At 51.8% G+C, this 21323-nt stretch overlaps 1 protein-coding gene across 2 annotated transcripts; it reads left to right on the forward strand.

Annotated features, from left to right (window-relative positions):
• Positions 1–1133: 1133 nt before the first annotated feature.
• On the forward strand, positions 1134–14429 carry minar1 (membrane integral NOTCH2 associated receptor 1). Of its 2 annotated transcripts, XM_078944802.1 has the most exons (5): positions 1134–2260; positions 2332–2412; positions 4208–5581; positions 13253–13510; positions 13832–14429. In XM_078944802.1, exons 1-5 carry the CDS (start codon positions 1523–1525, stop codon positions 14027–14029), a joined length of 2649 nt encoding a protein of 882 aa, XP_078800928.1. In that variant the 5' UTR covers positions 1134–1522; the 3' UTR covers positions 14030–14429. The 2 variants fall into 2 exon arrangements, with proteins under 2 accessions (XP_078800928.1, XP_078800929.1); XM_078944803.1 differs by lacking the exon at positions 2332–2412.
• The last annotated feature ends 6894 nt before the right edge of the window (positions 14430–21323 follow it).

Genomic DNA, 21323 nt, shown 5'->3' on the forward strand with positions numbered 1-21323 from the left:
GAAATAACCGGCTTCTAGCCTGTTCCATAGCAACAGTGTCCCGCTTGATTAGTTACCGTGTGTGTCCCGACCGGGACCGGACCAGAAATAACAGCGGTTTCCGACTACGGCCTGAAGCCTGAGGCTGACAGGGAACAGCTGACAGCAACATCAGCACAAAAGCACCTTAATGAGTCCTGATCTCAGTTGGTGGTGTCCTTAGTTGACGTCACTGACGTACGACTCCCATTTACTGGGGAATGTCCTATTTGTCTGCTTAGATGGCACACGCTAATCCACGGATCTGATTTATTTCCAGTTCCTTTCAACATATGAGTGAGGCCTGAATCCGATCTGAGAAAATCAGAATCCATGCGTTTTTTTCCTGCTTACACGTTCACCGATCATATCCGATCTGTGCCACATGAAAGGAAAAAATGGGAATTGTGTCACTTGAACCATGCAGAGTAAATGCGGCCTTTATGTCAATCAAACATTCGAGGTGGGGTCAGCAGGCTCTACTTTAATTGAGGCTTCTGATTGGTCCGTTTATAACTTGAATAACTTTGTTTCAGGATCTTTTTTTTGTAGTTTAAGTTTTATGAAGAAGATGTTAAAAAGGTATCAGATCCAGAACGGTTCTTGTGACTAACAGAACGGAGTAACAGCTGTTTATTCCTCTTTAGAAGTCTGTGGGATTTTGTGAGTACTTCCTGTTTGGAACACCAGGGGGCGGGGCCACTGAGTCCAGTTGACAGACCAGAAGACTCGCGGCTCCCCCGTACCAGCTACAACCCCCCCCCACGCACACACACAATTTATGTTAATAGATGGAGTGGTGACGTCACTGTGCTGGAAGCAGCTGGAAGAAGCTAGCCAAAAAAAAGAAAAAAATAACAGGAGCCGCCATCATGCATATGGATAAAAAAAATTTCCTTTTTTGCTTCCTTTCAAATTGCGGAATTCTTTTTTTATTTCGACATATTTTGTGAATTTTATGTAAATCTTCTGGTGTTATTTTGTATTGTGTTCAATAAAAAAAACGAGCCGCCATCTTTAGCGCTGCACAGTGTCTGCAGGCGGAAGCACCGCGTTATTCCTTCACAATAAAAGCTCGGAAGCAGCAGTTGTGGCTTCTGGCTTTTCAGACGCAGATCTGCCAGCATGTACGCGTGCACGTGAAGCGCTCGGCTTACATTCAGAGTTTGGGGTGAAACAGGCCATCCTTTGCGCATGCTCAGTGACGGCGGTGGTTAGCAGTGAATGTCGGAGCCCACTTCTGCAGCTTGTCTGTGAGCTGAGCGCGCGTTCCATCATCGGAGGGGGGGGGCAAGCGGACCCGTCCGGACCACCAGCGCGCGCGCAGACTTTGGGGTCGCGTGGACCCCTAACCCCCATCACAGTAGCTCTCTGGCTGAATGGGGGTGCGCCGTGCATGCGCAGTTCAGGTGAATGTCGACGTGCGTCCCCGCTGGGAGCCCCCCCGCAGGTGAGCGCGCCTCCGAAGGCGGGACCGTCTTAGTCGCCTCTCCCGCCGGCAGCCATGGACCCCGTTCCGGAGTACTCCCTGTTCCTGGGCCGGATCCTGGACGAGCTGGGCTCCCAAAGCAGGACCCAGCAGGACCTCTGCGGCTCCCTGTGCGCGCGCTTCGACCTCGTGCACCTGGCCAAGCTCCGGAGCCTGCTGTTCTCCATGGCCTGCCTGGAGCCCTCCTTTCCCGCCGCCCAATTCCAGGACCGGATGCGCCGCAGCCCGCCGGAACCGCAGGCCCGGAAGCTGGCGGTGGCCGCAGACATCGTGAGGATCTTCAACCTCATCCAGATGGACAGAGACGCCAAGGACACGCCCCCCGCGACCATCCAGGACCCCCAGAGCCAGGAGCTGCTCCGGGCAGGTGAAGCCTTCCGTTACCAGGACAACCAGAGGAGAACCGGCTTCCTCCACCACCTGGACCGTCCTCACCACAAGCTCCAGCAGCACCTGGAGGTCCAGGGTTCCTGTGCTGCTCTGGAGCCGTCCGAACCCAACAGCTGCCAATATCTGCAGTCCTCGGACCCAAACTTCCTGCTGCGTCCCGGTGTGAAGTCCGGGGCTCAGGACAAAGCCCTGCCCCCGAGCGGCCCCCACTCCCCGCTGGCTGGACCGCACAGCTCCTACTTCTCCATGGACACGGACAGCGAGTCCACCTCCAAGCCGGAGTCCCTGCAAGCCCCCGACGCCTTCAGCCACTCCTGCAGTCAGAGGAGGAGCATCCACAACCTCTTGACCTTCTCCCCCCAGGTTTGTGAGCTGAGCAGGTCCAGGTCTCACGGTTAGACCCGTTTCTGAGGAGATCTTTGGTTCATCTGCAGGTCCGAAACGTCCGGCAACTGCAAGAAGGTTTGAAGGATTTAGAAACCAGTCTGAAGATGCAGTCCAGCCGTCTTCATCAGGTCTTTGGTGACTGAGCTAGTTCCCTTCAGACCCTCAGCGTTTCTGGAGGTTTTTGGTCCGGTTCTGACTGCAGATGGTTTGGTCCCAAAGTCAGAACTGAAGCTCAGACTCTGCTTTCCAGGTCTGTGATGTTCTGATGGAGCGTCAACGTGCAGCAGCTGTGACCGCTGTGCACATCCAGAAACGTCACACACAAAAGAGTATTCAGTCAGCCACCAACTGTTCTGTTCTGCCACTAGCCTGTGAGGTCCATCAAAGCTGAACCAGAACTATGAGACGGAATGAGAACAAATCCAGAAAATCACTGATTTTGAAAGAATGGATCTGGTCACCTCCAGATCTCAACCTTATAGAACATCTTTGGAGGAAGTAAAGTCTGTGTTACCCAGCGACAGCCCCTAAACCTCACTGCTGTAGAGGAGATCTGCATGGAGGAATGGGCCAAAATACCAGCAACAGTTTAAAACCTTGAGAAGATTCACAGAAAATGTTTGACTGCTGTCATTACCAACAAAAGGGTTATAAAGTTTTGACTTGAACTTTTGATTTTGACCAAATATTTATTTTCCACCATAATTTACAAATAAATTCTTTAACAATCAGACAGTTATTTGTTGTTCTCATTTAGTCTCATAGTTCTGGTTCACCTTTGATGGACATCACAGGCTAGTGGCAGAACAGAGCAGTTGGTGGCTGACTGAATACTTTTTAGCCCCCCCTGTATAAAACACGTTTGGAACACTGTGCTTTACAGAAGAAAACGCGTTTTTAACTTAAGGACCACAATGTTCTCAATCCTCTGCCCCCCCAGGACCCCCCCTGTAACTGACAGTGAGGTCCTCAGGACGTTCTCCGTCCTCAGCTCCGGTTCTACCGTGCTGATGGGGTCTAGTGCTGACCCCCCCCCCCCCCACAGGGCTGCAGTTACACTACACGCCACGAACAACAGGCCAAAGTTCAAAGTCCTCCAATCGTCTTCTGATCTGTGTCCAAAGCGTTCCCATGACGATGACTTAACAGAAGTAAAGAACCTGGGTGGTTTTGTAGAACATAGTTTCTGTAGAGCGGCAGGAGTTCATCAGAACTCACCTCTGAGCCGTGGCAGTGGAGTAAGCCTTCACTGACTTCCCGTCATCCTTCAGTTTCTCATTGTTCCTATCAACCAGAGTTTAGGCCACGCCCACAATGGCAGCTGATGACCAAATATGGCCTGGATGGAACCAGCAGAAGATGACCTAGCTTTGTCCAGATGCTGAGCGGAGAACAGAAGGACGTTCTAGATCGCCCTCTACTGACAAAACACAGCAGTTCCACTTTGTCTGGATGAGATTCATGTTTGGTTGATGAAGATCTGGACCTGAGTCTTCTGTGGGCGTCTGCATCCTTTTAACCCTCAGGATGTTAGCAGAAAGGTTCTTCTGTTCCGTGCCTTTGTTCTCTGGTTCCTGAGCCCAGAACTTCTGGCTTGATCAAACAAAGACCTTCATAGAACCGGCCCGTCCAGCCCTGGTTCTTGGCCGTTCGGGTTCCTGCCGATTGTCTGGTTCTAGGTGTTCTGGATTCCCCCTCTCTGATCCAGATCAGCAGGAACCAGCGGCTGGAGGAGCTCGAGAACGTGGGTTCGAGACCCACGGCTGCCTCGTCAGCTCCAGCAGTAGAACCTGTTGTTGTAATTCCGAGCCTATCAGAGAGCGGTGGGACGCTGAGGAGGTTCTGGTCCGTCTGCATCAGCTGTGGTTCTGGCGGTTCTGCTGGTCGTCTCCTGTTTCTTGCTGACCCGGTCTTTGTCTGCAGGTTGTCCCCGCTGAACGTCAGCAGGCCAGCAGAGCGGCTGAGGCCTACCGCCGGAGGGACCTGCAGAGGCCCCCCACCTTCTTCAACCACAGCTTTGAACTGCCGTACAGCAACCCCTACTTTGACCCGGCGCTCGGCTCCCCCCTTCAGGACCGGCTGAGGGTGAAGCACGAGAGTCTAGATGACCTACAGACCTCCACCTACTTTGGTCCAACTCCAGTGTCCCAGAGGCCCATCGGCTCGCAGCACAGCACCAAGTCCGGGGGTCAGCGGGCGTGGCCCGTGAAGAGCCTCAGCCTCAACACAGAAGAAGGCCCACCTGACTGTAAGAGGCCTTACCTGAACAGCAAAGGCCTGCGAGGAACCCACACATGCAACATCAGCACCATCAGCGCTAACACGCCCCTCCACTGCCCACCAGAACCGGCGCTGAATTCTGCACAAACGGGGCACAGAGTTCAGACCAAGGATGTGGCGCTGATGGCTCGGGGAGCAGCCAGAGCCTTCAGGGACAGAAGCATGGGCGGGGCCTCCTTTCAGGGCGCAGACGGCTCCTCCAGCGTGGGAACCCAGACCGAGCAGAAGGACCGGGAACGCCCAAGCCCCAAACAGTCCCGGGAGGACTCGGAGGTCATCGGCGACGACATCAGCGACCTCTTCCGCTTTCTGGACGACATGAGCGTCTGCGACTCTCTGGGCGTCGTCCAGCCGTCGCGGCACAACAGCACCGGATCGCTCTCTCAGGTGACCCTGAAGTCGGACGGCGACAGCTCGCCGGAGCGCAGCACCATCAAGCTAGCCAAGTCCAAGGTGGACCGGCTCTTCCAGTCCCTGGAGAACAGCGATGACGAGCTGAAGCTGAGCGTCTGCAAGCTGGTGATGCGGATCGGCGAGATCGAGAAGAAGCTGGAGTCGCTGTCGGGGGTCCGGGGCGAGATATCGCAGGTTCTGTCCAAGCTCAACAAGCTGGACCAGAAGATCCAGGAGCCCGACGGGAGCGAGCGGCCGGCGGAGAAGACCGACAGGACGCCCGAGAAACCGCGCTCCCATCCAGACCCGCTTCCCAGCCCGGGTCTGCCCCCCCACGTCTTTCACACCATCGGTCACATTGTGAAGGCGGAGAACGGCCAGCGGGGGCGCTCGGAGGACGGCGCCAGCGGCAGCTTGAGGATGAAGGCGCTGAAGAGGAGCGTGTTCAGCAGAAGGCCGTCCCCCCCCCTCGATGAGGAGAACAGCGCCACAGAGTCCAAAGTGGCCAGCATCGCCGGTTCTCCGCTTGACTGGAGGACTCCATCGCACTCCCTCCACCCTGGAGAGTTCAAGGACAGCGGGAGGGAGCTGGACGGCAAGCAGAGGCACCGCAAACTGGCAGAGGTACGGCCGCCGCCGCCGCCTTTGTCCTCAGAATCACAACACATAACACGGGCCTGGGGGAACCAGGACATGAGCTCGCATCTGTGAAGGGGCGGGGTCAGCTTCTGTGCAGGGGGCGGGGTCATCTTCTGTGCAGTGGGCGGGGCCAGCTGCACAGAAGATGGCATGTACAGCCGCTTTTCATCATTTAACCGCTGGCTTTCTAGATGGTGCCCAGAAAACGGCGTTGGTTTTGTGGATAACTGGAGCGCGTTTTGGGGGAAGCCCGGTCTCATGCGGAGAGACGGCGTCCATCCCACCCGGGACGGTGCCGCTCTTCTTTCTAGAAACATTTCTGCTAGCCTTAGTCTGTTAACCTGACAATCCAGAGACGAGACCCGGGCGCAGAGCAGCAGTGTAAAACGCTCCTCTGAGCCTCCCTTAGGGTTAGTGCCGGTGCAAAACCCATGCAGGGAAAGTCAAGCAGGTCCTAGCTTTAGCTTATGTGCTGAAAGACAAATGGAAGGAGCGCGTCATAGAAACCTTACAGTGACAGACAGCAGTTCTCACAAGCAGAATTATGATGTCATTAAATGCGGTTTATTAAACATTCGATCCATTTCCTCCAAGTCCCTCTTAGTCAATGAGTTAATTACTGATAACAATCTTAGTCTTTTAGCCTTAACAGAAACTTGGCTCCATCAGGATGACTATGTTAGATTGAATGAAGCAACCCCCCCCACTTATGCTAACTATCAGAAATCCAGGATTTCAGGGAAAGGAGGTGGTTTGGCAGTAATATCACAGTCTAGCTTACTTCTCAGCCCTAAAGTTAAAAATGCTTATAATTCATTTGAAAACATCATATTGTCTATAAATCACCCAAACAGGAAAACTCGAAAACCTGTTTTACTCATAATTATTTATCGCCCCCCGGCCTATATTCAGAATTTTTAACTGAGTTTTCCGACTTCCTATCGACTATTGTCTTAGATTCTGATCAAATTATAATATTAGGGGATTTTAATATTCATGTTGATGACCCCAGTGACTGTCTAGGAAAGGCTTTTGCAGCTTTATTAGATGATGTTGGTTTCACCCAAAGTGTGAATGAACCCACTCACTGTCATAAGCACACCCTGGACCTTGTTCTAACCCATGGGATAGAGATCAGCCAGCTGAGTGTCCTTCCTCTTAACCCCATCATTTCTGATCACTTTATGATTACCTTCCAGCTTACACTGGAACATCCTTCTGCCCCAGTGAATAAGAAACAGCTTAGAAGAACCTTAACTGACCGTTCTGTGTCTGAGTTTAAACACACAGTTCAGCAAGTACTTAGTGATATTCTGAGAAAATACTCTGAGACCAGCTCCCATAGTATCAGTCTTAGTATAAATGACCACTTTGTTAATGATGCCTTACAAGCCCTCAGGAGTACACTCGATGTTGTTGCCCCCTTGAAACCTAAGTTCGTCAGACAAAACCGAGTAGCAACGTGGTTTAACGCTGAAACTCGTTCTCTTAAACGAGAAACCCGTAAGTTGGAAAGAGAATGGCGCCGCTCCGGTTCAGAGCAGTCTCTGGATATCTGGAAACATAGCCTATTAAATTATAAAAAAGCTCTGCGTAGAGCTAGAAGCCAGTACTATTCAACCTTAATATCAGAGAATGGAAACAATCCAAGATTTCTTTTTAGCACTATAGCTAAATTAACTCGCAGTCAGAGCTCAGTAGAACCACATGTTCCTGTTTCTCTCAGCTCTGATGATTTCTTACATTTTTGATAGTAAAATCTCAAATATTAGACATAAGTTAAATCAAGTTATTCCTACTATCAGCCCAGAACAGGCTGAAGCGGTAGAAATGGAGGCATCCATAGAAACCTCTGTAACATTAGACTGCTTCACTGCTGTGGATCAAGCGGAAATAACATCAATTAAAGCCGCAAGCGGCGTTGTATGGCCCGCAGACGCAACCCGCCTTCCACGCCCAACTCTACGCACTACCGCGGCCCTCTCCGCCCTCACCGCCCACAAATTAAAAGCTAATCAAGGCTGGATTTGCTCATAATGCTAACTATGCTAACTATGCTAATGTGACTAAAAGTCCTAGCATAGCGATCAGCATAATCAACTCTCTCAGAAAAACACATTTCCTAAAATGCTAATTATGCTAACTATGCTAGCTATGCTAATGTGCCTAAATGAGCTAGCATTGCGATTAGCATCATCAACTGACTCAAAAAAACACATTTCCTAAAATGCTAATTATGCTAACTATGCTAGCTATGCTAATGTGGCTAAAAGTGCTAGCATAGCGATCAGCATCATCAACTGACTCAGAAAAACACATTACCTAAAATGCTAATTATGCTAACTATGCTAACTATGCTAATGTGGCTAAAAGTGCTAGCATAGCAATCAGCATCTTCAACTGACTCAGAAAAACACATTACCTAAAATGCTAATTATGCTAACTATGCTAGCTATGCTAACATAGCTAAAAGTGCTAGCATAGCGATCAGCATCATCAACTGACTCAAAAAAACACATTTCCTAAAATGCTAATTATGCTAACTATGCTAGCTATGCTAATGTGGCTAAAATTGCTAGCATAGCGATCAGCATCATCAACTGACTCAGAAAAACACATTCCTCCATTGGTGAGAGTTATATGTCATAAGTTGCTAAAAAGCCCACTTTTTCCAAAATGGCGGCTTTTCTGTTGATTTTATCTCCATAGCAACCATTTTATGTTTTGGTCCCCTCGGGAGGATGAACAGATTGACGTCAGTTTCGGACAAATCGGTAAAAGTAAACTTTTTGTCGTCCTTAGCAACAGTGGTTTTATGCTAACCACGCCCACATTCCTTATATGTCCATATCCAGTGTTTTTCAATGTATTCAGTTTCAGGCATTAATGCATGCATTAAATTTTCACTGTATTGTATTGAAATGCATGGGAGTTATAACAGTGCGCCACTTTGCTAGCTTGCCACGCGCACGCCGTTCAAAATCTACAACTTCTAATTCCAACATTTTTTCCACAGTAGCTTGCCATTGATGCCCAAAAAGTTTTGAGACGATCGAAGAAAATTCCAACGACAAGTTTACGTTTGAATCTGGTGGTTAAGGTGTTTTTTATAGAAAATTCAAGATGGCCGCCTTTTCCCGAGGTCAAAGGTCGACGAAACTCCAAAGGTGATTGTAGACTTACGCTAGGGACATGCGAGTCAAATTTCGTGAAAATCGCTCGAAAAAAAGTTCAATTTTCCATATCGTGTAAAAACGCGAAAAACTCAAAATGGCAGATTTTGGCACAAAATGGCCGCCAAACCGTAGGTCGTGTGGCCATCACGTAATGATTTCAAAACTTTCTTTGGATATACCCGACAAAGTTATCTGGGTTTCGTTAGCCGATTCTTAAAAATAAAATCCGAAAAAATTTTTTTTTGCCGAGTCAGCACTTTTTTTTGCGATGGTTTTTTGTTTACCACGGCCACATTCCTTTATCGATTTTGTCGTATGTGACATCGTTTTGTTCAGTGTGGGCCAGGGTATCGCATATTTCAGTTTCAGGCTATTCCGATAAAATATGTGCGAGCTAGCTAAAATGGCGACGGTTGCGAATTCGCCACGCGCACACGTTTCAAATTCTACAACTTCTAATTCCAACATTTTGTCCACAGTAGCTTGCCATTGATGCCTGAGAAGTTTCAAAAAGATCGATAAAAATCCCTAGGACGAGTTTTCGTTTGTATACGTTACTAAAGGTGCTTTTTTATGAAAATTCAAGATGGCCGCCCCTTCCCAAGGTCAAAGGTCAACGAAACTTCTTTGGTTATTGTAGAATCAGGGTCTTGGCATGTGTGTGCAATTTCGTGACAATCGCATAAACAAAAGTGTCGTTTTCCCATATTGTCAAAAAACACGAAAATCGCCATTTCTCTGAGTTCGCCACAAAATGGCCGCCAAGCTGTAGGTCGTGTGGCCATCCCATAATGATTTCAAATCTTCTTTGGGATATCTCCAACACGCGTGTTTTGGGTTCGTAACTGTATTCCGAAATATTTTTTTTTGGCCCCATAAGCGATTTTCGGCCCATTCATTTTTTTTACGAGAACGCTCGCCGTGATGTCATCGTCGTGGGGGGGTTGACGTTTTCTTTGCCGAAAATTCATTTTCAATTTATCCCAGATGTGTGCCAATTTTGGTGAGTTTTCGGGTATGTGGCGGGGGTCAAATTTGAGCTCAAAGACGCCGTTAGAAACGAGAATAATAATAATAATAATAATAATGAAACGAAGCAGAAACAATATAGAAGTTTTTGCGGTTAGGATTTCCCATGTATTTCAATGCGGCCTGTCTTTTACTATAGGCTGGGCATGTCTTTTTGGCTTTAAACCCGTCTTTTGAGGGCTTTTTTGGGCATTTTTGTGTTTTTGTCGTCATTTTTGCGACTACAATTTTAACGTTAGTGCGATGGTGTTGTGCGTGTGTGTGTGTATTTTTGTTGCGTTACACAATTGTCGTGTCGTTGTGTGCTTTGGGCGACTTTTGACCCCATTTTTAGGCGTTTTGACGCGTTTTTTTGACGTTTTGGACTTTTTGAGTGTTCGACCCTCGTACCAGTTACAATATGGTCCTTGCACTCTGTGAGTGCTGCGGGCCATAATTATTACGTCCTCCAAATCCTCAACGTGTCTGTTAGACCCAATTCCCACTAGACTTTTTAAAGAAACGTTTCCCCTAATTAATGATCCCATATTAACAATGATAAATGCCTCTCTGGAAACGGGTTACGTGCCACAGTCTTTTAAATATGCAGTTGTTAAACCTCTTCTGAAAAAGCCCAGTTTGGATCCTAGCATCTTGGCCAACTATAGACCGATATCAAACCTGCCCTTTATTTCTAAAATCCTAGAAAGAGTTGTAGTTAAGCAGCTTTACTGCCACCTACAGGACAACAGCCACTTTGAAGACTTTCAGTCGGGGTTTAGACCTCACCACAGTACGGAAACTGCACTAGTTAGAGTCTCTAATGACTTGTTATTGGCCTCAGAAAAGGGACTACTTTCTATTCTGGTCCTGTTAGACCTCAGTGCTGCCTTTGACACTATCGACCACAGTATTTTACTCCATAGATTAGAGCAGGACATAGGGATCAGAGGATCTGCTCTCCAGTGGTTTAAATCCTATCTGTCCGATAGGTATCAGTTCGTTAATGTAAATGGACATTCCTCTCAGTGCACTCGAGTCAACTATGGAGTCCCACAGGGCTCAGTCTTGGGACCGATCCTGTTTACGCTTTATATGCTACCCCTAGGAAACATAATCAGGAAACACAGCATCAATTTTCATTGTTATGCCGACGATACGCAGTTGTATTTATCCATGAAGCCTGACCAGAATGACCAGATAGAGAAACTGAACGCCTGCATCAGTGACATCAAGACCTGGATGACATAAGTATAGCCCCCAATTCCACAGTTAGAAACCTTGGGGTTTTACTTGACCAGGATTTATCATTTAAGGCTCACATATCTCAGGCGTGCAGAACTGCCTTTTTTCACCTGTGGAATATTGCTAAGATCAGAAATCTACTTTCTAAGAGTGATGCTGAAAAACTCATCCATGCATTTGTTACGTCGAGGCTGGATTACTGTAACTCCTTGTTAGCAGCGTGTCCTAAGAGTTCCTTAAGAAGTCTCCAGCTTGTTCAGAACGCAGCTGCTAGATTGTTAGCTGGAACTAGCAGAAGAGATCACATCACTCCTGTGTTGGTTTCATTTCACTGGATCCCAGTTGATTCCAGAATCAAGTTCAAGATCCTCCTGTTAACCTATAAGGCCTTACATGGAATGGCCCCGTCCTATATTAAGGACCTCATAGTCCCTTACCATCCAATCAGAACACTTCACTCACTAAATGCAGGACTGCTTGTGGTTCCTAGAATTAGTAAAAGTACGGTTGGAGGTAGAGCGTTTAGCCACCAAGCCCCTGTCTTATGGAATAAACTCCCAGCTCATGGAAGAGAGGCCGACTCAGTTTCTACATTCAAAGCTAGACTGAAAACATTCCTCTTTGGACAGGCTTATTGTCAGACTAGTTAGTATTCAGAGATTATTTAACTTAATGTTAGTTTGTTTAAATTAAACTTAATAATAACTATTTCTTTTAAAAGGCTGCTAGAAGTTGAAGCTGGGGTAACTATGGTGCACTGGGGTTCTGTCCTCTTTCCTTTTTTACTTCTACCCTTCCTCTCCTCTATTCTTGATCATAATTTATCATTTAGTTCTCCATGCCTCTGTTTGGTGCAGTGCGATTCATGTATTGTCCCTCTTTCCCTCTCCCCTCCTGGGGAGTGGGAGTGCTTCCAGATTCCAGTTGTTTCATCCGTGCTCCAGTTCCTGACCGTGTACCTCGTCTCTGCTCCTGCTCCTACACCTGGCTGTGGTTCCTGTCTCCGGCTCGACTCGCGCCCCTGACTGTCCCCACAACCACGGCTGGATGAAGCTCGTCTGCTGGACTTTTATATATGTAGTTGTAGATTTAGATAAGTTAATTCTTCTCTAAGAGTTCTGGTAAATCGCCTGTCCGTCCTGGGGGAGGATCCCTCCTTCATGTGGGCACCCCTGAGGTTTCTTCGTTTTTTCCAGAATCCGTTTTTTTTGGGAGTTTTTCCTTACCGCGAAGGGGGGTCTAAGGGCAGGGATGCCAGTATAGCTTAGTCAGTTTGTTAGTTCATTTTAGTATTTTCCTATTGAACTCTTTGTATTCGTGATCCTTTTGATTTCATGTTTTACTTCGAAGCCCATCGAGACGACTGTTGTTGTGATTTTGGGCCATACAAATAAAATTGAATTGAATTGAAGGGGGCGGGGCCAGCTGCTCTGCAGGGGGCGGGGCTAGCATCTGTGCAGGGGGCGGGGGCAGCTGCTGTGCAGAGCTGGACCTCTGCAGAAGCAGAAAGTCAGAAACAGACACCAGGGGTCCTGACGGACCGCCTGGTTCAGACGGTTCCTCCTGATCTCCTTCAGGATTCATCAGAGCCGTTTCAGTGAAACGGTTGAACTTTAGGAAAATCCCGCTGAGACTCCTGAGGATCTTAGAGCGGATTCTTCAGGAACACCACGCTGAACAGTCAGAACCGTTCCGCTCCTCCAGGCTTCTGACTACAGTACCCAGAATGCTCCATCGAGCGGTGCGGCTTTGTTTGTTACCAAAGCTTTCGGAAAACATTTTGCCAGGATTTTGAGCGCCGTGCTCCACAGAAAACCGGGAGGGACTAGTGCAGGGGGCTCAAACTCATTTTCACTGGGGGCCACATCAGCATAGTGTCTGTCCTGAAAGGGTCAGATTTAACTTAAACATGTAACTAAATGTAATGAAAAATAAATGTAACTGCTCCTTACTGTTAAATAACTCATTATTTATTCATTCTAACTTTTTAAAGTGACAATTACAGTTGCATAGAAAACACGTTATAGATGGTCCTAGGTCCCACCTTCCTTGCAAAATGTGTGAACGTGTATGTGTGCTTGTGAGGGTGTGTGTGTGTGCATGTGTGTGTGTTTATGTTTGAATGTATATTTTGAGGAGTAAAGGGTGTGTGTACTAAGGGGGGTGCAGTTAAAATTGGTTAGAACCGGCTTTTTCCCATCTGACCCCCCCTCCCGTTGCTTTCTAGGTGGACCATCACTTTCATCTCCCCCCATCACAGCGGCCCCCAAAGCCATCCAAAAAATCCCACCTGGTTGAGCCGGTCTTCACACCGCAGCCGTTCTCTGCTAAGGCCCATGCCAAAGCCGGCCTCGTGTACACAGACACAGACCTGAGGCTCGCCGGCCTGGCAGAAGGGAGGCGGAGTCAGCCGTCCTGGACCATGGAGGAGAACCGACGTGACCTGGTGGACCGGGGAAAGCCACTGAGCAAAGTGGACCTGCAGGTATTGAACACATCTACCAAAAAAGCAACCAATCAGGAATGAAGCTGTCGGTGACAAGATCTTGAAGATCGGACTCAAGTGTCAACCAGACACTGATTCTGGTTCTGCAACAGAGCCTGAGTTTTCAAAGACATAAACTGGTTTTCTAATGGAGGGAAACACCACTTCCTGTCAACCGATGTCCGCTCTTGAACCGACCAAATGTCTTCAACTGCTGTCAGTGAAAGAGTCCACCAGTTTTAGTGGTGAACTGAACTAAAACTGAATGGAACCAGACCAGAAGCAGTTCCTCTCACTCGTTTCTTCTTGTGGTTCCATCAGGTCCAGGAGTCCCTAAACCGCAGTAACCTGGAGTTCTGGATGGAGGACGTCTACACGCCCGGCTTTGACTCGCTGCTGAAGAAGAAGGAGGCGGAGTTCCGCAGGGCCAAGGCGTGTAAGATTGGAGCGCTGATAACAGCGGCGGCCTGCACCGTCATCCTGGTCATTGTGGTTCCCATCTGCACCATGAGATCCTGAGGGGATCAGGCGTTCCCGCCCTGGTGGAGACCCTTCCTCTGATAGAGTAGCTGTTGTATGAAGTCAGCAACTGCGCTGTATCCATGTAACCATGTATCCATGGAACCATGTATGACGGTGGATCTTTACGGTAGACGTTCTCCAGCTCTGAGTTCTTCTGAACCGTCTGGGGGGGCGTGTCCCTCACAAGTCTTGCTCTTCAGCTGAATGTATTAATAATCTTCATCATGACTTTCTGAATGTAGCCGCTCCATCCCTGCTGAGGAACCACCTGCTGCCCCCCCCCCCACCTCGTTGTGGCTCCAGATGTGAGCAGAACCTTCATCTGTAGATCCCAGAAGTTCTGAGGCATGTTATGGTACCAGAAGATTCCTGATTCCAATAAAATGTTTGGACTGTTGAGGATTCATCGGATCGGATTCATGATTTTAGAATCATGTAGCAACAGACGCACACACACATGCAGATACACACACATGCAGATACACAAACACACATGCAGATACACATAAAAACACACATGCAGATACACATAAAAACACACAGTTCACACACAAATACACAAACATGGTGTCTGTGTTCTGGAGGATGAGGCTTTGGGGGGCTAGAAAATCTAAATGTTTGGACTCCACCTTCTGGGTGAAGGGTGGAGGAAGGTGGAGTATTTGGCCAAGTGTCCAGAAAGAAGAGCCAGGAAATCCCTCTGCTTCCCCCTCTCTCTAAGGCAAATATCTGCTCTTTATGTATTTGTTTTATTATTCATTGACTAATGTGGTCCAATGTTCATTTGTTGGATCAATTAGGGGCGGGGCTCTTCTACTCATTACCTTTCAGAGAGGAGCAGGTCTGTCTGTTCTGTCATGATTTAGTTTTTGTGTTTAGGTTTGAATAGGGTCAAGGCCCCACCTCTCCTGACTTTAGGGTCAAGGCCCCACCTCTCCTGACTTTAGGGTCAAGGCCCCACCTCTCCTGACTTTAGGGGTCAAGGCCCCACCTCTCCTGACTTTAGGGGTCAAGGCCCTGCCTCTTCTGACTTTAGGGTGAGGGCCCCGCCTCTCCTGACTTTAGGGTCAAGGCCCCGCCTCTCCTGACTTTAGGGGTCAAGGCCCCACCTCTCCTGACTTTAGGGTCAAGGCCCCACCTCTCCTGACTTTAGGGGTCAAGGCCCCACCTCTCCTGACTTTAGAGGTCAAAGCCCTGCCTCTTCTGACTTTAGGGTGAGGGCCCCGCCTCTCCTGACTTTAGGGTGAGGGCCCCGCCTCTCCTGACTTTAGGGTCAAGGCCCCGCCTCTCCTGACTTTAGGGGTCAAGGCCCCACCTCTAATGACTTTAGGGTCAAGGCCCCACCTCTCCTGACTTTAGGGTCAAGGCCCTGCCTCTTCTGACTTTAGGGTGAGGGCCCCGCCTCTCCTGACTTTAGGGTGAGGGCCCCGCCTCTCCTGACTTTAGGGTCAAGGCCCCACCTCTCCTGACTTTAGGGGTCAAGGCCCCACCTATCCTGACTTTAGGGTCAAGGCCCCACCTCTCCTGACTTTAGGGGTCAAAGCCCCACCTCTCCTGACTTTAGGGGTCAAGGCCCTGCCTCTTCTGACTTTAGGGTGAGGGCCCCGCCTCTCCTGACTTTAGGGTGAGGGCCCCGCCTCTCCTGACTTTAGGGTCAAGGCCCCGCCTCTCCTGACTTTAGGGGTCAAGGCCCCACCTCTAATGACTTTAGGGTCAAGGCCCCACCTCTCCTGACTTTAGGGTCAAGGCCCTGCCTCTCCTGACTTTAGGGGTCAAGGCCCCGCCTCTCCTGACTTTAGGGTCAAGGCCCCACCTCTCCTGACTTTAGGGTCAGGGTCTCGCCTCTCCTGACTTTAGGGTCAGGGCCCCACCTCTCCTGACTTTAGGGTCAAGGCCCCACCTCTCCTGACTTTAGGGTCAAGGCCCCGCCTCTCCTGACTTTAGGGGTCAAGGCCCCACCTCTAATGACTTTAGGGTCAAGGCCCCACCTCTCCTGACTTTAGGGTCAAGGCCCTGCCTCTCCTGACTTTAGGGGTCAAGGCCCCACCTCTAATGACTTTAGGGTCAAGGCCCCACCTCTCCTGCCTTTAGGGTCAAGGCCCTGCCTCTTCTGACTTTAGGGTGAGGGCCCCGCCTCTCCTGACTTTAGGGTCAAGGCCCCGCCTCTCCTGACTTTAGGGGTCAAGGCCCCACCTCTCCTGACTTTAGGGTCAAGGCCCCACCTCTCCTGACTTTAGGGGTCAAAGCCCCACCTCTCCTGACTTTAGGGGTCAAGGCCCTGCCTCTTCTGACTTTAGGGTGAGGGCCCCGCCTCTCCTGACTTTAGGGTGAGGGCCCCGCCTCTCCTGACTTTAGGGTCAAGGCCCCGCCTCTCCTGACTTTAGGGGTCAAGGCCCCACCTCTAATGACTTTAGGGTCAAGGCCCCACCTCTCCTGACTTTAGGGTCAGGGCCCCACCTCTCCTGACTTTAGGGGTCAAGGCCCCGCTTCTCCTGACTTTAGGGTCAAGTCCCCACCTCTCCTGACTTTAGGGTCAGGGTCTCGCCTCTCCTGACTTTAGGGTCAGGGCCCCACCTCTCCTGACTTTAGGGGTCAAGGCCCCACCTCTCCTGACTTTAGGGGTCAAGGCCCTGCCTCTTCTGACTTTAGGGTGAGGGCCCCGCCTCTCCTGACTTTAGGGTGAGAGCCCCGCCTCTCCTGACTTTAGGGTCAAGGCCCCGCCTCTCCTGACTTTAGGGGTCAAGGCCCCACCTCTCCTGACTTTAGGGTCAAGGCCCCACCTCTCCTGACTTTAGGGGTCAAGGCCCCACCTCTCCTGACTTAAGGGGTCAAGGCCCCGCTTCTCCTGACTTTAGGGTGAGGGCCCCGCCTCTCCTGACTTTAGGGTCAAGGCCCCGCCTCTCCTGACTTTAGGGGTCAAGGCCCCACCTCTAATGACTTTAGGGTCAAGGCCCCACCTCTCCTGACTTTAGGGTCAAGGCCCTGCCTCTTCTGACTTTAGGGTGAGGGCCCCGCCTCTCCTGACTTTAGGGTGAGGGCCCCGCCTCTCCTGACTTTGGGGTCAAGGCCCCGCCTCTCCTGACTTTAGGGGTCAAAGCCCCACCTCTCCTGACTTTAGGGTCAAGGCCCCACCTCTCCTGACTTTAAGGGTCAAGGCCCCACCTCTCCTGACTTTAGGGGTCAAGGCCCTGCCTCTTCTGACTTTAGGGTGAGGGCCCCGCCTCTCCTGACTTTAGGGTGAGGGCCCCGCCTCTCCTGACTTTAGGGTCAAGGCCCCGCCTCTCCTGACTTTAGGGGTCAAGGCCCCACCTCTCCTGACTTTAGGGGTCAAGGCCCTGCCTCTCCTGACTTTAGGGTGAGGGCCCCGCCTCTCCTGACTTTAGGGTGAGGGCCCCGCTTCTCCTGACTTTAGGGTCAAGGCCCCGCCTCTCCTGACTTTAGGGGTCAAGGCCCCACCTCTAATGACTTTAGGGTCAAGGCCCCACCTCTCCTGCCTTTAGGGTCAAGGCCCTGCCTCTTCTGACTTTAGGGTGAGGGCCCCGCCTCTCCTGACTTTAGGGTCAAGGCCCCGCCTCTCCTGACTTTAGGGGTCAAGGCCCCACCTCTCCTGACTTTAGGGTCAAGGCCCCACCTCTCCTGACTTTAGGGGTCAAAGCCCCACCTCTCCTGACTTTAGGGGTCAAGGCCCTGCCTCTTCTGACTTTAGGGTGAGGGCCCCGCCTCTCCTGACTTTAGGGTGAGGGCCCCGCCTCTCCTGACTTTAGGGTCAAGGCCCCGCCTCTCCTGACTTTAGGGGTCAAGGCCCCACCTCTAATGACTTTAGGGTCAAGGCCCCACCTCTCCTGACTTTAGGGTCAAGGCCCTGCCTCTCCTGACTTTAGGGGTCAAGGCCCCGCTTCTCCTGACTTTAGGGTCAAGGCCCCACCTCTCCTGACTTTAGGGTCAGGGTCTCGCCTCTCCTGACTTTAGGGTCAGGGCCCCACCTCTCCTGACTTTAGGGTCAAGGCCCCACCTCTCCTGACTTTAGGGTCAAGGCCCCGCCTCTCCTGACTTTAGGGGTCAAGGCCCCACCTCTAATGACTTTAGGGTCAAGGCCCCACCTCTCCTGACTTTAGGGTCAAGGCCCTGAGTCTCCTGACTTTAGGGGTCAAGGCCCCGCCTCTCCTGACTTTAGGGTCAAGGCCCCATCTCTCCTGACTTTAGGGTCAGGGTCTCGCCTCTCCTGACTTTAGGGTCAGGGCCCCACCTCTCCTGACTTTAGGGTCAAGGCCCCGCCTCTCCTGACTTTAGGGTCAAGGCCCCACCTCTCCTGACTTTAGGGGTCAAGGCCCCACCTCTCCTGACTTTAGGGGTCAAGGCCCTGCCTCTCCTGACTTTAGGGTGAGGGCCCCGCCTCTCCTGACTTTAGGGTGAGGGCCCCGCCTCTCCTGACTTTAGGGTTAAGGCCCCGCCTCTCCTGACTTTAGGGTCAAGGCCCCACCTCTCTTGACTTTAGGGGTCAAGGCCCCACCTCTCCTGACTTTAGGGGTCAAGGCCCTGCCTCTTCTGACTTTAGGGTGAGGGCCCCGCCTCTCCTGACTTTAGGGTGAGGGCCCCGCCTCTCCTGACTTTAGGGTCAAGGCCCCGCCTCTCCTGACTTTAGGGGTCAAGGCCCCACCTCTCCTGACTTTAGGGTCAAGGCCCCACCTCTCCTGACTTTAGGGGTCAAGGCCCCACCTCTCCTGACTTTAGGGTCAAGGCCCCACCTCTCCTGACTTTAGGGTCAAGGCCCCACCTCTCCTGACTTTAGGGGTCAAGGCCCCACCTCTCCTGACTTTAGGGGTCAAGGCCCTGCCTCTTCTGACTTTAGGGTGAGGGCCCCGCCTCTCCTGACTTTAGGGTCAAGGCCCCGCCTCTCCTGACTTTAGGGGTCAAGGCCCCACCTCTCCTGACTTTAGGGTCAAGGCCCCACCTCTCCTGACTTTAGGGGTCAAGGCCCCACCTCTCCTGACTTTAGAGGTCAAAGCCCTGCCTCTTCTGACTTTAGGGTGAGGGCCCCGCCTCTCCTGACTTTAGGGTGAGGGCCCCGCCTCTCCTGACTTTAGGGTCAAGGCCCCGCCTCTCCTGACTTTAGGGGTCAAGGCCCCACCTCTAATGACTTTAGGGTCAAGGCCCCACCTCTCCTGACTTTAGGGTCAAGGCCCTGCCTCTTCTGACTTTAGGGTGAGGGCCCCGCCTCTCCTGACTTTAGGGTGAGGGCCCCGCCTCTCCTGACTTTAGAGTCAAGGCCCCGCCTCTCCTGACTTTAGGGGTCAAGGCCCCACCTCTCCTGACTTTAGGGTCAAGGCCCCACCTCTCCTGACTTTAGGGGTCAAAGCCCCACCTCTCCTGACTTTAGGGGTCAAGGCCCTGCCTCTTCTGACTTTAGGGTGAGGGCCCCGCCTCTCCTGACTTTAGGGTGAGGGCCCCGCCTCTCCTGACTTTAGGGTCAAGGCCCCGCCTCTCCTGACTTTAGGGGTCAAGGCCCCACCTCTAATGACTTTAGGGTCAAGGCCCCACCTCTCCTGACTTTAGGGTCAAGGCCCTGCCTCTCCTGACTTTAGGGGTCAAGGCCCCGCCTCTCCTGACTTTAGGGTCAAGGCCCCACCTCTCCTGACTTTAGGGTCAGGGTCTCGCCTCTCCTGACTTTAGGGTCAGGGCCCCACCTCTCCTGACTTTAGGGTCAAGGCCCCACCTCTCCTGACTTTAGGGTCAAGGCCCCGCCTCTCCTGACTTTAGGGGTCAAGGCCCCACCTCTAATGACTTTAGGGTCAAGGCCCCACCTCTCCTGACTTTAGGGTCAAGGCCCTGCCTCTCCTGACTTTAGGGGTCAAGGCCCCACCTCTAATGACTTTAGGGTCAAGGCCCCACCTCTCCTGCCTTTAGGGTCAAGGCCCTGCCTCTTCTGACTTTAGGGTGAGGGCCCCGCCTCTCCTGACTTTAGGGTCAAGGCCCCGCCTCTCCTGACTTTAGGGGTCAAGGCCCCACCTCTCCTGACTTTAGGGTCAAGGCCCCACCTCTCCTGACTTTAAGGGTCAAAGCCCCACCTCTCCTGACTTTAGGGGTCAAGGCCCTGCCTCTTCTGACTTTAGGGTGAGGGCCCCGCCTCTCCTGACTTTAGGGTGAGGGCCCCGCCTCTCCTGACTTTAGGGTCAAGGCCCCGCCTCTCCTGACTTTAGGGGTCAAGGCCCCACCTCTAATGACTTTAGGGTCAAGGCCCCACCTCTCCTGACTTTAGGGTCAGGGCCCCACCTCTCCTGACTTTAGGGGTCAAGGCCCCGCTTCTCCTGACTTTAGGGTCAAGGCCCCACCTCTCCTGACTTTAGGGTCAGGGTCTCGCCTCTCCTGACTTTAGGGTCAGGGCCCCACCTCTCCTGACTTTAGGGGTCAAGGCCCCACCTCTCCTGACTTTAGGGGTCAAGGCCCTGCCTCTCCTGACTTTAGGGTGAGGGCCCCGCCTCTCCTGACTTTAGGGTGAGGGCCCCGCCTCTCCTGACTTTAGGGGTCAAGGCCCCGCCTCTCCTGACTTTAGGGTCAAGGCCCCACCTCTCCTGACTTTAGGGGTCAAGGCCCCACCTCTCCTGACTTAAGGGGTCAAGGCCCCACCTCTCCTGACTTTAGGGGTCAAGGCCCCACCTCTCCTGACTTAAGGGGTCAAGGCCCCGCTTCTCCTGACTTTAGGGTGAGGGCCCCGCCTCTCCTGACTTTAGGGTCAAGGCCCCGCCTCTCCTGACTTTAGGGGTCAAGGCCCCACCTCTAATGACTTTAGGGTCAAGGCCCCACCTCTCCTGACTTTAGGGTCAAGGCCCTGCCTCTTCTGACTTTAGGGTGAGGGCCCCGCCTCTCCTGACTTTAGGGTGAGGGCCCCGCCTCTCCTGACTTTGGGGTCAAGGCCCCGCCTCTCCTGACTTTAGGGGTCAAAGCCCCACCTCTCCTGACTTTAGGGTCAAGGCCCCACCTTTCCTGACTTTAAGGGTCAAGGCCCCACCTCTCCTGACTTTAGGGGTCAAGGCCCTGCCTCTTCTGACTTTAGGGTGAGGGCCCCGCCTCTCCTGACTTTAGGGTGAGGGCCCCGCCTCTCCTGACTTTAGGGTCAAGGCCCCGCCTCTCCTGACTTTAGGGGTCAAGGCCCCACCTCTCCTGACTTTAGGGGTCAAGGCCCTGCCTCTCCTGACTTTAGGGTGAGGGCCCCGCCTCTCCTGACTTTAGGGTGAGGGCCCCGCTTCTCCTGACTTTAGGGTCAAGGCCCCGCCTCTCCTGACTTTAGGGGTCA

The sequence above is a fragment of the Oryzias latipes genome, chromosome 3 (assembly GCF_053564925.1).
Source record: "Oryzias latipes strain Hd-rR chromosome 3, Olatipes_Hd-rR_3.1".
NCBI lineage: Eukaryota > Metazoa > Chordata > Actinopteri > Beloniformes > Adrianichthyidae > Oryzias > Oryzias latipes.